This window comes from Pristis pectinata, chromosome 37 (genome assembly GCF_009764475.1).
Source record: "Pristis pectinata isolate sPriPec2 chromosome 37, sPriPec2.1.pri, whole genome shotgun sequence".
Lineage (NCBI taxonomy): Eukaryota > Metazoa > Chordata > Chondrichthyes > Rhinopristiformes > Pristidae > Pristis > Pristis pectinata.
In genome coordinates, this window is record NC_067440.1 from 13,642,201 (window position 1) to 13,656,627 (window position 14,427).

General features: G+C 53.2%; 1 protein-coding gene across 4 annotated transcripts in view; it reads left to right on the forward strand.

Moving 5' to 3' along the window:
- The window catches only part of LOC127586609 (disks large homolog 4), a 188,586-nt gene that overhangs the window by 157,154 nt on the left and 17,005 nt on the right, over positions 1-14,427 (forward strand). For all 4 annotated transcript variants that reach the window (XM_052044712.1, XM_052044714.1, XM_052044713.1 and 1 more), the window contains 5 exons: positions 6,237-6,290; positions 7,285-7,335; positions 7,916-8,040; positions 9,159-9,328; positions 13,391-13,527. In XM_052044712.1, coding sequence (XP_051900672.1) covers positions 6,237-6,290; positions 7,285-7,335; positions 7,916-8,040; positions 9,159-9,328; positions 13,391-13,527 — 537 coding nt within the window. The remainder of the gene's footprint in view (positions 1-6,236; positions 6,291-7,284; positions 7,336-7,915; positions 8,041-9,158; positions 9,329-13,390; positions 13,528-14,427) is intronic.

Sequence of the window (14,427 nt, forward strand, 5' to 3'; positions counted from 1 at the left end):
GGCAAATCCGGTCTATAATTCAGCACTAATTAGCGTTGAATGTATAGGCTCGCTCTGCAGAGCTGCCCGTGGGGAATGGAGATTATGTTGTGCAGCTTCAGTTGGAGTGTGGCAGTGCCGTGCTCTCTACTGACTGTATTCTTGTCCAAAGTCAGCAATGGCTGGCTTTCCCTAAACATCCCGACACAGTCCAAACTGATGCCCTGTCAAAACCCTCAGATGTCCCTGCCCCTCCTCCCCATTCCCTATAACCTCCTCCAGCCCTTCACCCCACTCCCCGTAACCTCCTCCAGCCCTACATCCCTCCAAGATCTCTACCCTTCTCAATTCTTGTGCCCACTTCTCTCACTCTCTCTCACTCTCTCACTCTCTCTCACTCTCTCTCACTCTCACTCACTCTCGCTCTCGCTCGCTCTCTCTCGCTCTCGCTCTCTCTCTCTCTCTCGCTCTCTCTCTCTCTCTCGCTCTCTCTCTCGCTCTCGCTCTCACTCTCGCTCTCGCTCTCTCTCTCTCACTCCCTCTCACTCTGGAGTTGGTCACAGGTTCCTCCCAACCAGTTGTTGTGACTCATGAGGCATTTTAGATTTCTAAAACACTAGAGAAGTCCACTGTGGTAGGGAGGGACCTGAGCTTGGGAGGGAGCTTCACTGCGGTAGGGAGGGAGCTTCACTGCGGTAGGGAGGGACCTGTGCTTGGGAGGGAGCTTCACTGCAGTGGGGAGGGACCCGTGCTTGGGAGGGAGCTTCACTGTGGAAGGGAGGGACCCGTGTTTGGGAGGGAGCTTCACTGCGGTAGGGAGGGACCCATGTTTTGGAGGGAGCTTCACTGCGGTAGGGAGGGACCTGTTTTGGAGGGAGCTTCACTCCGGTAGGCAGGGACCCGTGTTTGGGAGGGAGCTTCACTGTGATAGGGAGGACCCGTGTTTGGGAGGGAGCAGACGCTCGGCAATCTCGTTTCCTCTCCGCAGGTGGATGAGATCTCTGATTTACAGAGTTAGTGGGAGCTGGGATCAATAAGCAATCATTTTCTGAAGCACTTGTCCCTGACACTGGGCCGGCTGCACGGGGGCTGTAGGAGAGGAGTCAGGCTCCGCAGTAACTCTTCCTCGATCGGGCAGGTGACAGTTGTGTGGGTAGCAGGTGGGGATTAACTGGTACCAGAGGCAGGAAGAGCTCCTGCAAGGGATCTCAGCACCCCGTATCCAGGGCTTTGAAATTACTTGTTTAATGTAGGCCGTGCCGCAGTCAATTCACGCACAGCAAGCTCCCACTAGCATTAGTGGGGTAGCGAGGAGATGATGTGTATTAGTGGTGGCAGTTAATGGGTAACTATTGGCCTTGGGATCTGGAGAGAACCCTTGGTTTAACATCTCATGGAAACACCCCCCCCCCCCCCAAAGCAGTGTCCCTGGGTTTCCAGGCGTGTGGAACTGCCCTTGTAGAAGTTTGGCATCGTCCTTCCATCGACGTGCCCTCAGCACTGAGGTGAAATGAGGATCGGTCCTGATGTTGTGGTGCAATTAGAAATTCTCTTCCATTTCCCCTTCTGAGCCTGACTTTGGATCAAGCTGCCTTGTGCTGCGGGACCGTTTGATCAGCAGCTGAGGCACCCGTGGCTTTAGGGAGCTGCTGCTGGGCATTGTAGGCGCAGGGTTTGGGTTCCCTGCCAGCTGTACTGAGGGACTGGAGTGTACACACACCAGGGGAGCAGTGGTTAGAGGGACCTGCCCTAACACAGAGGTGTGTGGGACAAGGGGTCTGCCCCCTGCAGGAAAGGCGAGGGAGCATTACAGGGACCCCCCAGATACAGGAGTATATGAGAAATAGGGGTTTGGGGAACTTCCCAGATGCAGGAGTGGGTTAGAGAGGAACACAAAAGACATTCTTGATGCAAGAATGTGAGTGAAAGAGGGTTAGAGAGACCTCCCCAATGTAGGTGTGTGTGTGTCAGAGAGAGGGTCAGAGGGACCTCCCCAGATGTAGGTGAGCGAGAGAGAGGGATCTCCCCAGATGTATTAATGTGTGAGTGAGAGAGAGGGTCAGAGGGACCTCCCCAGATGTGGGTGTGTGTGAGTGAGAGGGTCAGAGGGACCTCCCCAGATGTAGGAATGTGAGAGTGGGGCAGAGGGAGGGGTTAGAAGGGATCTCCTTGTATGCAGGAGGTCCTCTATACAAAGACCGGGGTGGAGCCTCACCTGATATCAGGATATGTGAGGGACAGGTCCAGACGGATCTCCCCGGATATAGAGATATATGAGAGAGAGGGGCTTAGTGGGAACTCCCCTCATATTGGGATGTGTGGGAGAAGAAGTTGTTGTGTCCTCTCCAGAGACAGGGATGTGTTGGTCCAGAGAGACCTCACCAGATTTAGGGAGTGTGTGAGAGGGGGTTCGAGCGGTTTCCCAGCTATAGGGTGTGTTTTAGACACACAGAACAGGTCCTCTTGGCCTACTCGTTTCTGCCGACCACGATGCCTGTCTATTCTGTTTGCTAGCTCCATATCCCTCTTCTCCTTCCTAAGTACGTTGTCATTGTATCTGCCTCTGGCAGTTCGTTTCAGATACCCACCACCCTCTGTGTGAAAAACCTACCTGTCAGATTTCCTTTAAATTTCTCCCCACTCACCTTCAACCTGTGCCCCCTAGTTCTAGGCTCCCCTGCTGTGGAAAAAAGACTGACTACTACCCTAACTATGCTCCTCATGATTTTATAAACCTCTATTAGGTCACCTCTCAGCCTCCTACGCTCCAGTGAGAATAAACCCAGGCTATCCAATCTCTCCTTGTGACTACAGCCCTCCATCCCAGGAGAATCCTGGTGAATCTCTCTGCACTCTCTCTATTGCTCCCAATCCTTCCTGTAGTGTGGTGACCAGAACGTTATACAGTGGTCCAAGTGCGGTTTAACCAGTTTTGTACATGACATGACGGCCCAACTCTTGTTCTCAATGCCTCAGCCTCTGAAGGCAAACATACCAAATAGCTTCTTCACTACCCATCTGTGTCACTGCTTTCAGGAAGCTTTGGACTTGTAACCCAACGGGAATCTGTAGTTCAATGCTCTCGAGGTCCCCGCCAAAATTTGACCTCCCAAAGTGCATTACCTTACACTTGTCAGGATTAAATTCCACCTGCCATTGTTCCGCCCAATGTTCCAGCTGATCCGTGTCCTGCTCTGTCCGTGGACAACCTTCTTCACCATCTACAATTCCACCAATTTTCATGTTCTCTGCAAACTTACTAATTAGACCATATACGTTCTCAATCAAGTCATTTATATATATTACAAACAACAAAGGCCAAGCATCATTAACGAACATGTAAACCACATCATTGCCCTGTCTTCATCTATTTTCTTAACTACCTCCTCAAAAAACTCATTCAAACCTGTGAGACACGATCTCCCCTGCAAGAACCATGCTGACCCCTCCTAATCAGTGCTTGCCTTTCCAGGTGAACATATTATCCTCCCTCTATATTACAAATGAGCAAAGATCCCAGCACCACTCCCTGACACTTGTTACAGACTTGCAGTCAGAAAAACACCCACCCACCACTACCCTCTGCCTCCCATCCCCAAGCCAACTTTGGATCCAGTTTGAGTGGGATAGGGAGTTAGAGAGAACTCAACAGATAGAGGGATGTGTGGGAGAGGGGGCTGGTGGGACCTCCCCAGATCTAGCAGTGAGAGAGAGAGGGTAATTAGAGACCTCCCTAGATAGAGGGATGTGGGGGGGGGGGGGAGATGGGGGTGTGCTGGTGGGACCTCCCCAGCTGAAGACGAATTCTTGCCCCTCTGTATCTGAAGCATTGCTGGAACGGTGGTCAGGTTGGTGGAGAGCTGGGTGTAGGAAGTGTCGTCAGAGCAGAATAAACAGGGGAGCATTTACCAGAATGGGTATGGAGCAGTGGCAGGTGATAATTTGCACCGACAGCTGATGCTGATGTGATTGTGAGGGAGCTAGATAATAACACTGTAAGCCGATTAAATGATCGAAGCTTCATATCACACTCACCCCGGCACAGCAGGAGGAGTGAGAAGACTTTGTTTCTTCTGCTTCCCTTGAATAATTAAAATAAAGGCTTTAAAAAGCTGAAGTAAAAATATTCAAGGGCTTTTTCGTTTAAAGGAGCCACCACTGTTGGGAGTTGGGTTTCAGAAGGTGGATCACACACAATCTCGTCTTTCACACTCCCTCCCTTGGAGAAAGGGGGTTGGGGGAAATCACACAGGGAGGTGGTCTGTCTTTGCGCACCCGGTAAAATGTTCAAAACTCTCTGCCCACCCCCCCCCCCCCCCCCCCCCCACCACTCACACTGTCCCACACACACTCCTCCCCCTACCCGTGACGCCTTGATTTTCTGCTTTCAGGTCCTCTCTCACTTGCTTGCATCCTGTCACTGGAACCCCCTTGGCCCCCGGAAAGCCAGCTTCTCCCTACATCCTGTCCCACAGCTTTCGGTCCCTTCACCACCAGGACATCCCACAGAGCAGACACTGGGGTGTGGTCACTGTTGGAGGAATTGTGGCAGCCAACTTGTGGACAGCAAGATCCCACAAGCAGCAATGGTTCATTGGGTTTGGACCTGCTCTTTCACAAATATTGGGCCTGGATGTGGGCAAGAATTCTCCTCTTCCGTGAATGAAACAGGTTCACCTGGGGCAGGGCCTCGGTTCACTGGCTTATCCGAATGTTGCCCGTCCCACAGTGTGACCCTCCCTCAGTACTGCCCGTCCCACAGTGTGACTCTCCCTCAGCACCTCCCCCTCCCACAGTGCGGCGCTCCCTCAGTACTACCCCTCCCACAGTGTGACCCTCCCTCAGCACCGCCCCTCCCACAGTGTGACCCTCCCACAGTGACTATCCCATTGACACTATGACACTCCCTAAATGACACTCCCTCATTGCTTCCCTCTCCACTAGGGCAATGCTCACTTGATACCTACCCTGTGACAACAAGGCACTCCCTTGGCACAGCCCCTCCATCTGCTCCCTGCTGTTTTGGTGCTGACCTCTCCCACAGTACAGTACTCCCTAGGTGCTGCTCCTCCAACACCCCTCGATTTTGGCCTCAGTCCTCTGGAGAAGAATTTGAATCCTCAGTGGTCTGACTCAGACAAGTACACTCCTCACTGGAGTCTTAACGATGTCCTGTTTTATTTTGGGTTCCTGGGATCTGTCCAACCTGATAATTGACACAACAGCCAGATCTAAAGGAAGCAGGATAATTGGGTACCAGCAACACCTTAGCAGACTCGTGCTTAAATAGTGTGCAGGGTGGAAGAGCAAAAGTAAATCAATGCTCTGTTTAAAGTTCTCTGAACAGTTGGAGACACTTTGAAACCAAATCTGCTTTCTGATTACACTAATTGGTGCTTCCTCCTGGCTGGTGCCCAGTGAAGTTGCAGTCTGACTTCCCTGGTGTCTCAGCACTACAAGTCTGAGTGAGAAGCTGTTTGCCAGATTGCTGCTGTTCACAGCTTTGCTGTCAATCCTCCTCACCCAGGATGCTGCATCACTTGCACGTGTGCCTTGGAGCAAGAGCAAAGCCTGTGAGCCAGACACTGCAGGATGTTGCAGGGGTGTCCTGGTGCACCACGTCCAAAATAGTTGTTGCTGCTCCCACGTCTCCCTCTGCCTCCCTCACTACTGGATCTCCCCCCCCTCACTCCCACACCTCCTTCACTCCCACACCTCCCCCTCCCTCCCACACCTCCCCCTCCCTCACTCTTGGATCTCCCTGCCACATTTCCCTCTCCCTCCCAATCCCCCCTCTCTTTCTCTCAGCCTCTGCTTTACTCCCAGGTCTCCCTCTCTCTGACATTTCCCACTTTCCTCTCCCCAGTGGTATCTTGTATCAGGCAGGTTGTAATACGCTGGTGTACAGAAAAGATTCCTTGATGCTATTCTGAAGAGCAGGAGAGTTCTCCCTTGTATCCTGCACCTCCCCACCACCCCCCCCCCCCCCACCACAAGTCTCCTCCGGTTCCATGACTGTGTGGCGGAGCTTTCCTGTAACATGTCTTCAGTTACAACAAACCAACCTCCATTGGTGCTCAGTGCTTTGGGATGTCCTGAGAGGGACTTGAGGACCAGCTCTCTCACTCACTCTGAGATGGGACTTCACCCAGTTAGATGCCACCAAGCATTATCTCTGTTTTACACATTACGTTGACAGAAAGTGCGTTAAGCCTTGGAATGACAGACCCTCTCTCTTTCTGCTCTCTCTTTTTCAGGCTAACTCACCTCCAGTGATAGTGAACACCGACACCTTGGATGCACCACCCTATGTAAGTCTGCTTTGTTCCACCAAGCTGTTGGGTGTTCACGTGTTCAGGTACATGTGTGCTCGAGTCTCAGCATGCTCTGGCAAAGTGGAGCTTACAGGATGTGTCCTTCTGATGTTCTCATTCCTGATCGGAAAATTGTGGGCAGTCTGTACAGATGTGGTCTGAGATTCAATGGGCCTCTACGTATGAGCATCACTACAATTCACCCACATCCAGATTAGTGAGACTGTACCCAGGGTATTGGGTGCAGTTCTGGTCACCACACCGTAGGAAGGATGATGCTAAGCCTGAGGGTGCAGAAAAGATTCACAAGGACATTGGCGGGAATGGAGGGCTTCAGTTTGAGAGATACTGGAGAGGTTGGGACTGCTTTCCCTAGAGTGCAGGAGGCTGAGGGGTGTCTTTACAGAGGTTTATAAAATTATGAGAGGTGTGGATGAGGTGGATGCTATAACTCTGTGACTCTACTAAGTGAACCATGGGCAGCTCTGGCCCTGGAGACGGATGTCAGCTCCGTTTGTTCCAGTGGACCTGGTTGGGATGGGACTGGTTGGATTGAGCCTGGTCAGGTTGGGACAGGATGGTTTGGATTGGGTTGGGTCAGGAGGTTGGGTTGGGATGGATTGCATTGGGACAGGACTGTTTGGAATGAGTTGGGTCAGGAGGTTAGGAACAGTTGGGTTGGGACGGGACGGGATGGGACTGGTTGTGTCGACTGGTCCCTCCTGTTGACTGGGAGGTGTTGAACTGGACTGCCCCAGGCTGGCCTGGTGTTTGCATTGCTGAGGCAGAATTGAGACTGGTGTCGTGGTTGGTCTGAGACTCACTTCTGTGTATCAGGGCTGTAGACGTGTTGATGTGAGAGATCAGTGCGGAACACCCCTTGGGTGATGACACTGCTCTGCGTTTCACCTATCGCGCTGGAAGCTGAATAAAGCTGGAAACCTCTTGAATCCTGAGTGAGGAGGGTAATGTTGTGTCTTTTGTGCCACAGATCAATGGTATGGATGGAGAGATCGAGTATGAAGAGATCACACTGGAGAGAGTAAGTGATCCAAAAATCTGTGCCTTTGTCCAGTTCGGTTGGTGAGAATCCAGAACATGGATGGTGGCTGAACCTCTGTCCTACGTCCATTGTAACCCACTCTGTGCGCACAGGTCTGTAGCTCCCCAATACACCCCCACCCCTCACCCAACCCCAGCCCCTCCTCACCTCCCCAACACACACGCCCTCACCTCCCCAACACCAGCCCCTCCCTCACATCCCTAACACACACACACCCTCACCCAACACCAGCCCCTCCCTTATCTCCCCAACACACACACACACACACACACACACACACACACCTCCCTCCCCTCCCACACACACAGCTGCTCCCTCCAACACCAACCTCCCCCTCCCACACACACAGTCCCTCCCTCACCCCACCCTCCCACATACCAGAACCACTCGCAGATACCGGTTCCTCAGGAAGTACATGCCGGACGGGACTCGAACCCTCAATCTCTGCCCTCTGATTCAGGATGCCCAGTGCTGCCGTTGAGCAGGATTACTCGCCCCCACTCTCCACCCTCGCCATGCCCATGTAACCCATCGCTCTCCCTGTTCTGTCTTTTCCCAGGGGAACTCTGGTCTCGGCTTCAGCATTGCAGGAGGGACAGACAACCCACACATTGGAGATGACCCCAGCATCTTCATCACCAAAATAATCCCTGGCGGGGCAGCGGCCCAGGACGGCAGGCTCCGGTACACGGGGAGTGGGTGGGAGGGGAGTCTGGTGGGATGGGATGGCGGGAACAGTAATGGGAAGCAATAGCTGCAGAGAGGAAAGGAATTGTGTCCTGTGTGAGTCTGCATCGAATTTGTACACGTGGCTGGAACTCACTGTGTTATCACCCTTGCCCAGGGAGTGTGTGATGGGACGGTGTGGAGGGGGCTTCACTCTGTGTCTGATCCCGGGAGTGTGTGATGGGACGGTGTGGAGGGAGCTTCACTCTGTGTCTGACCCTGGGAGTGTGTGATGGGACGGTGTGGAGGGGCTTCACTCTGTGTCTGATCCCGGGAGTGTGTGATGGGACGGTGTGGAGGGAGCTTCACTCTGTGTCTGACCCTGGGAGTGTGTGATGGGACGGTGTGGAGGGGCTTCACTCTGTGTCTGATCCCGGGAGTGTGTGATGGGACGGTGTGGAGGGAGCTTCACTCTGCGTCTGACCCTGGGAGTGTGTGATGGGATGGTGCGGAGGGAGCTTCAGTGACATGATGGGTTGCCGTACCAATGCCCTGTGACACACATTGATGCTGCACTCCATGAGGAAGTGACGGAACCCCAGACCTCAGGATGTTCCTTTGCGAGGTGGCTGGGGTGTGCCAAAGTTGACAGAGAAGCAGTGAGCCGTGGCTGCTGTACCTGAGCTGAGTGCCGGTGACTCTCCCAGAAGCACAGGAAGGCCACTCTGCCCCACCAGCTATGCTAGCTTAAAACCACAGGCCAGTGGGTAGATGCTCGTGCAGTGCAATACCTGACCCGTTGGTATGTGGACTGTCAGTGGGTGCATGGGACCCTGTGGGTGGTGACAGAGGGACTCCTCCCCCGGGTCTATACGGATCCTCCCCCTGCATTTAGGAACGTTGACACCCTGCGGGTTTGAGTGTTGTCACCCATGGGTGGGAGGGTGGTCACCCCTCGAGTGAGACCACTGATACCCATGAGTGGGACCTCTGACTCCCTGTTGGTGGGAGTGTTGACACCCGGCAGGCGAGACCGCTGTCACCCATGGGTGGGAGCATTGACACCCAGTGGGTGAGACCGTGAGACCCATGGGTGGGAGCAGTTCTCTGACAGACTGCACCGTCTGGCCATGCAGGGTGAACGACAGCATTCTGTTTGTGAATGACGTGGACGTGCGGGAGGTGACTCACAGCACGGCTGTGGAGGCGCTGAAGGATGCCGGCTCCATCGTCCGGCTCTACGTCATGCGCAGGAAGCCGACGGCCGAGAAAATCATGGAGATCAAACTCATCAAAGGGCCCAAAGGTAACAGGCAGGACCGGCGACACTCCCCTCCCTCGGCCTCGGCCACTCCACCCTCCACTCCTCCACCCCTCCACCCTCCACCCACCAACCTCCAGTCTCCACACTCCACCCCTCCACCGTCCCCACCACCCCTCTATCCTCCACCACCCCTCCATCCCTACACCCTTCCACCCTCCACCCGTCCCTCGATTCACACACTATCACTACCTCCCTGTTGGTGAAGATCTGCAACTTTTTGCCTCTGAGTCACAATGTCCAGATTTTGAATCCCAGTCTAGAAACTTGGCCCTGAGTGAGGGAGGGTCACACTGTGGGAGGGGCGGTACTGAGGGAGGGTCACACTGTGGGAGGGGCGGTACTGAGGGAGGGTCACACTGTGGGAGAGGCGGTATTTAGGGAGGGTCACACTGTGGGAGGGGTGGTACTGAGGGAGGGTCACACTGTGGGAGGGGCGGTACTGAGGGAGGGTCACACTGTGGGAGGGGCGGTATTTAGGGAGGGTCACACTGTGGGAGGGGCGGTACTGAGGGAGGGTCACACTGTGGGAGGGGCGGTACTGAGGGAGGGTCACACTGTGGAAGGGGCCATGAGGGAGCATTGTGCTGTGGGAGAGGCAGTGTGGGAGCATTGCGCTGTGGGAGGGGTGGTGCTGAGAGAGTACTGCACTGTGTCCGGAATTTATTGCTGAGCTGAGATCAGTGCAGGAAAGCTCTTCAGATTGATGGTACCGTTCTGTCTGTGGGATCTGGCTGAATGTGCCAGTGGGAATGTTTATTTCTGGTGTGGAGCCAGTGAGAAGTTAGCACCCTGTAACGGTGATCACAGCTCAAGTATAGAGCTGCAGTTTCTCCTGATTCTCACAGTTTGTTCTGCTTCCTTTTCCAAAGGTCCAAGTCAGGGATCCCCAACCAGTGATTACCCCGTCCACACCTGCAACTACTCAGCTTGTTCCCACTGCTCCATGTTGGGTTCCACAGCAAGGAATTTCCATGGTCATGGCCGTGTGCTAACTCACTAATGGCTCGGCTGAAACAACCCCAGCACTGCGTCACTGCCCCGGCTGGTCCTGGGGGAGGTCCCAGAAGTCCAGAGACTGTAGATGCTGGAACCTGGAGCAACACACAAGGTGCTGGAGGAACTCAGTGGGTCGGGCAGCATCCGTGGAGGGAAACGGACAGTTGATGTTTCGAGTGCAGATGAAGTCTTGACGGAAAACATTGACTGTCCACTTCCCTCCATAGATGCTGCCTGACCCACTGAGTTCCTCCAGCGCCTAGTGTGTTGCTTGGGTGGAGAGTCACATCACTCCGTCACAGAGTCAGACAGCACAGGAATAGGACCTTCGGCCCACCGAGTCCATGCCGACCCATTTATACCAATCCTACACTAATCCTATTTTATACTCCCCACATTCCATCAACTTTCCCAGATTCTACCCCTCACCCACACACTAGGGGCAATATACAGCAAGCAATTAACCCACCAACCTGCACATCTTTGGGACGTGGGAGGAAACTGGAGCACCTGGGGGAAACCCACGTGGTCATGGGGAGAACATGCAAACTCCACATAGACAGCGCCCGAGGTTGGGATCGAACCTGGATCTCTGGTGCTGCTAGGCAGCAGCTCTACCAGCTGAGCTACTGTGTCCCACTCAGCACCCACACCTGTCTGCAACCAACCAGAAACCAACAAAATCCCAGACCCTCCATCCCAAAGCTCCAGGACCAGGCTCAAACCCAAGGTATAATATCTGCCCAAATCCCAGGCCTGGGCTCCACCTCAACAGCCGCACCCTCTGATCATGGAGAAACGGTCCCTAATCTACTCGCAGTTGGTTTGTTCGTTAGACTGTCTCTTTCACATCCCTGCTCTTGAAATGCAACCCCAACTTTGGGACAGAAGGAGGCTATTCAGCCCCTCAAGCTTGTCTTACCATTGGCCGATCTGTGCCCCAGCTCCACCCATTGACCTTTCCCCATCTTCCTGAATCCCTTCAGTTACGGATAATTCCTCAGTCTTTGATTTCCAATGAACAGCTGATGGGACATTGATTGCCCTTTGTTCCAAACTCCCGCATCCTCTCCATGTGGGAGTCATTCCGAAAACTCGGTCCCTAATTTTCAGACTCTGCCCCAGCCTTGGCCAATGGGAAAGGTTTCCCACTGCCTGACCTCTCAGGACTGAAAACTTGAAAATCAAAATAAACTGGAAATCTGAAATAAAACCAGACAATGCTGGAAACACTCAGCAGGTCAGGCAGCGTCTGTGGGGAGAAAGAAAGAGTTAATGTTTCAGTCTGAGACCTTCCATCAGAGGAGTGAGGAAGGTTCTCGGACCTGAAACATTAACTCTGTTCCTCTCTCTGCAGATGCTGCCTGACCTGCTGAGTGTTTCCAGCATTTTCTGGTTTTCAGAAAATTGAGGGTTCAGGAATCATTCTGGCAAAGCTGAAACAAAGCCTCTGAAGATGCTGGAAGGCCTTAGCAGGTCAGGCAGCATCTGTGGAGAGAGAAACCGAGTCAACGTTTCGGGAGAAACTGTTCCCATCTCCGAAGAGGCTGACTGACCTGCTGAGTGTTTCTTCTGTTCTCCTGCTTTGATTTCTTGGTGAATCTCTGCTGGGTTTTTGCCAAGACCAGTCCGTTCTCCTGCTGCAGATGTAATTCACAGTAACAGCTTCTGGATAATGGCTTTCTTGGAACAGGACTTGTTGGCCTCAAGTTCTTGCGGTCAGTGCTGGCAACAGGAGAGTGCAGTGGCACAGCTGAGGAGTGCGCTAGAATCTGGAGGTGTGGAGGGAGGGCGATCTACCCCAGTGTCAGACCTAGCCCACCCACCCCTCCTGAGAGGTCTCAGAGTGTGACCCTGATTAACAGAAGTGGAACACCCACCATGGAGCCTCCTCCAAAGGTCCGCTGCATGTTATACCCGTTGGGTGGACCCCACCTCCACTCCCAGCTCTGTGGGGTGGTGGGTAGGGCAAGGAGGTAGGGTAGAAGTGGAAGGTCCCTTCACAGCCGTAGGGAAGTGTTGCAGATGTGGGAGGTTGGCCACCTTCTTGTTAAATGGTGGAGTGGGCTTGAGAGGCGAGTGGCCCACAGTCTGGCTCTTTGCACCCCCGTACTCACTGTATTTTCAGCAATGACAGGGCTGGGTGTCCCTGGGGCTGGGTGCTAGCGAGCTACTCAATGTCCCAGCTGGTCAGGGGAGACGGAAGGGAAACACGCCCTTCACCACCCATCTACCACTCGTTACACCAACCCTACACTGATCCCATTTTATTCTACCCACATTCCCGTCTCAACTCTCACCCCCTCCTCCCCACCACCCTTGCCCCCCCCCCCCACACCCCACAGATTCCTACCCCTCACCCACTTCACCCACACACTAGGGACAATTTATAGCGGCCACTTAACCCACCGATCCGCACGTCTTTGGGCTGTGGGAGAGAACAGAGCATCCAGGGGAAACCCAGGTGGTCACAGGGAGACCTACACACAGAGAACGCCAGTGGTCGGGATTGAACCCGGGTCTTTGACGTTGGGAGGCAACAGCTCTACTACCAGGGGCAGGCCATTTGGCCTCTGCTCCATGCTAGTATTTATGCCCTACACCAGCCTCCTTCCCCCACTCTCCATCTCCCTCCTTCCCCACCTATTCCTCTCCCCGTCTCTGCAGACTTCCCTTGCCCACCCTTCATCCCAAGCCTCTGCCTGTGGAGCAAATTCCACACTCCCCTGCTCTTGGGAGAGAAGTTTCTCTGGAATTTCCAGTCGGATTTACCAGGGACCGTCTGGTTCCTGCTGTGGTCTCCTCTATTGCTGCATCTTTATTCAAGTGCACCTTCAACCTTGCCATTATACAGAGGAGTCCGGCCTGTCCGGGGATCATTTCATTCGCTCTTCTTCTGAAATATAAGGAAGCATGGGAATATGAGTGGCAGTGTCGGCCACTCCTGGTTCACACTGGCAGCCTGACCCTTGGCCACACATGTTACTTTGAGTGGGGTCCAGGCATATCCACTTCACTGTATGTTTTCCGGGCTGTTTTACACCACAGGGCTTGGATTCAGCATTGCTGGGGGAATCGGGAATCAGCACATTCCTGGAGACAACAGCATCTATGTCACGAAGATCATCGAGGGTGGAGCAGCGCACAAGGATGGCCGTCTACAGATCGGAGACAAGATCCTGGCAGTAAGTCGCACACCTGTCTGCCCAGAGTCCCCCAACACAAGTACCGGTCAGCCCCAGTGTTCCTCCAACATTAACAATGGATCTACAGGAACTGAAGTGTAATTGAAAAGCGATTGGAATAGTAAAATGCAGGGTATGGATTAAATGTAGAGAGGCTACAGAACGCTGTGGTACAGAGGAATCGGAGGGTTCTCGTACATGAACCAAAATCACTGAGTAGGTATAACATATCAATGGGAAGGCAATTGCAACATTGGTTTCTAATGCAAGGGGTACGGAGGGTAAAATTGGGAAGTCTTGTTACATTTGTTGGCCTGACCACATCTGGAACACTGCAATAAAACCAGAACCTGCTGGAAATACTCGGCAGGTCTGGCAGCATCTGTGGAGAGAGAAACATGGTTAACTTCTGGATAATGACTTCTATCAGAACCCTGGTGTACTTTGTACCGTCTTGGTCTCCTTATTGGAGGAAGGAGCTACGTGTGTTGGAGGCAGTTCAGGGATGGATCACCAGTTCAGTGACGTCGGGCTGTCTTGTGAGCAAACAGTTGGGCCCATGCTTGTTAGAGTCCAGGTGAATGGGAGGTGATCTTACTGAAATGTCACAGACTCTGAGGGCGATTACCCAGCTGGATGCTGAGAGGATGTTCACCTGGTGGGGGAACCACACTCAACATTGTAGGACCAGCTTCTTCCCTCCGCCATTAGATTTCTGAACACTACCTCGTTATTCTTTTAAACTATTTTTTGGTAATGTAGTAATTTTTATGTCTCGCACTGTACTGCTGCCTCAAAACAACAAACCACGACATATGTCAGTGATTAAAACCTGATTCTGAACCTTTCCTCTAAACTGGAACAAGTTTAGAAAGAAATGGTTCTGATGAAAGGTCATCA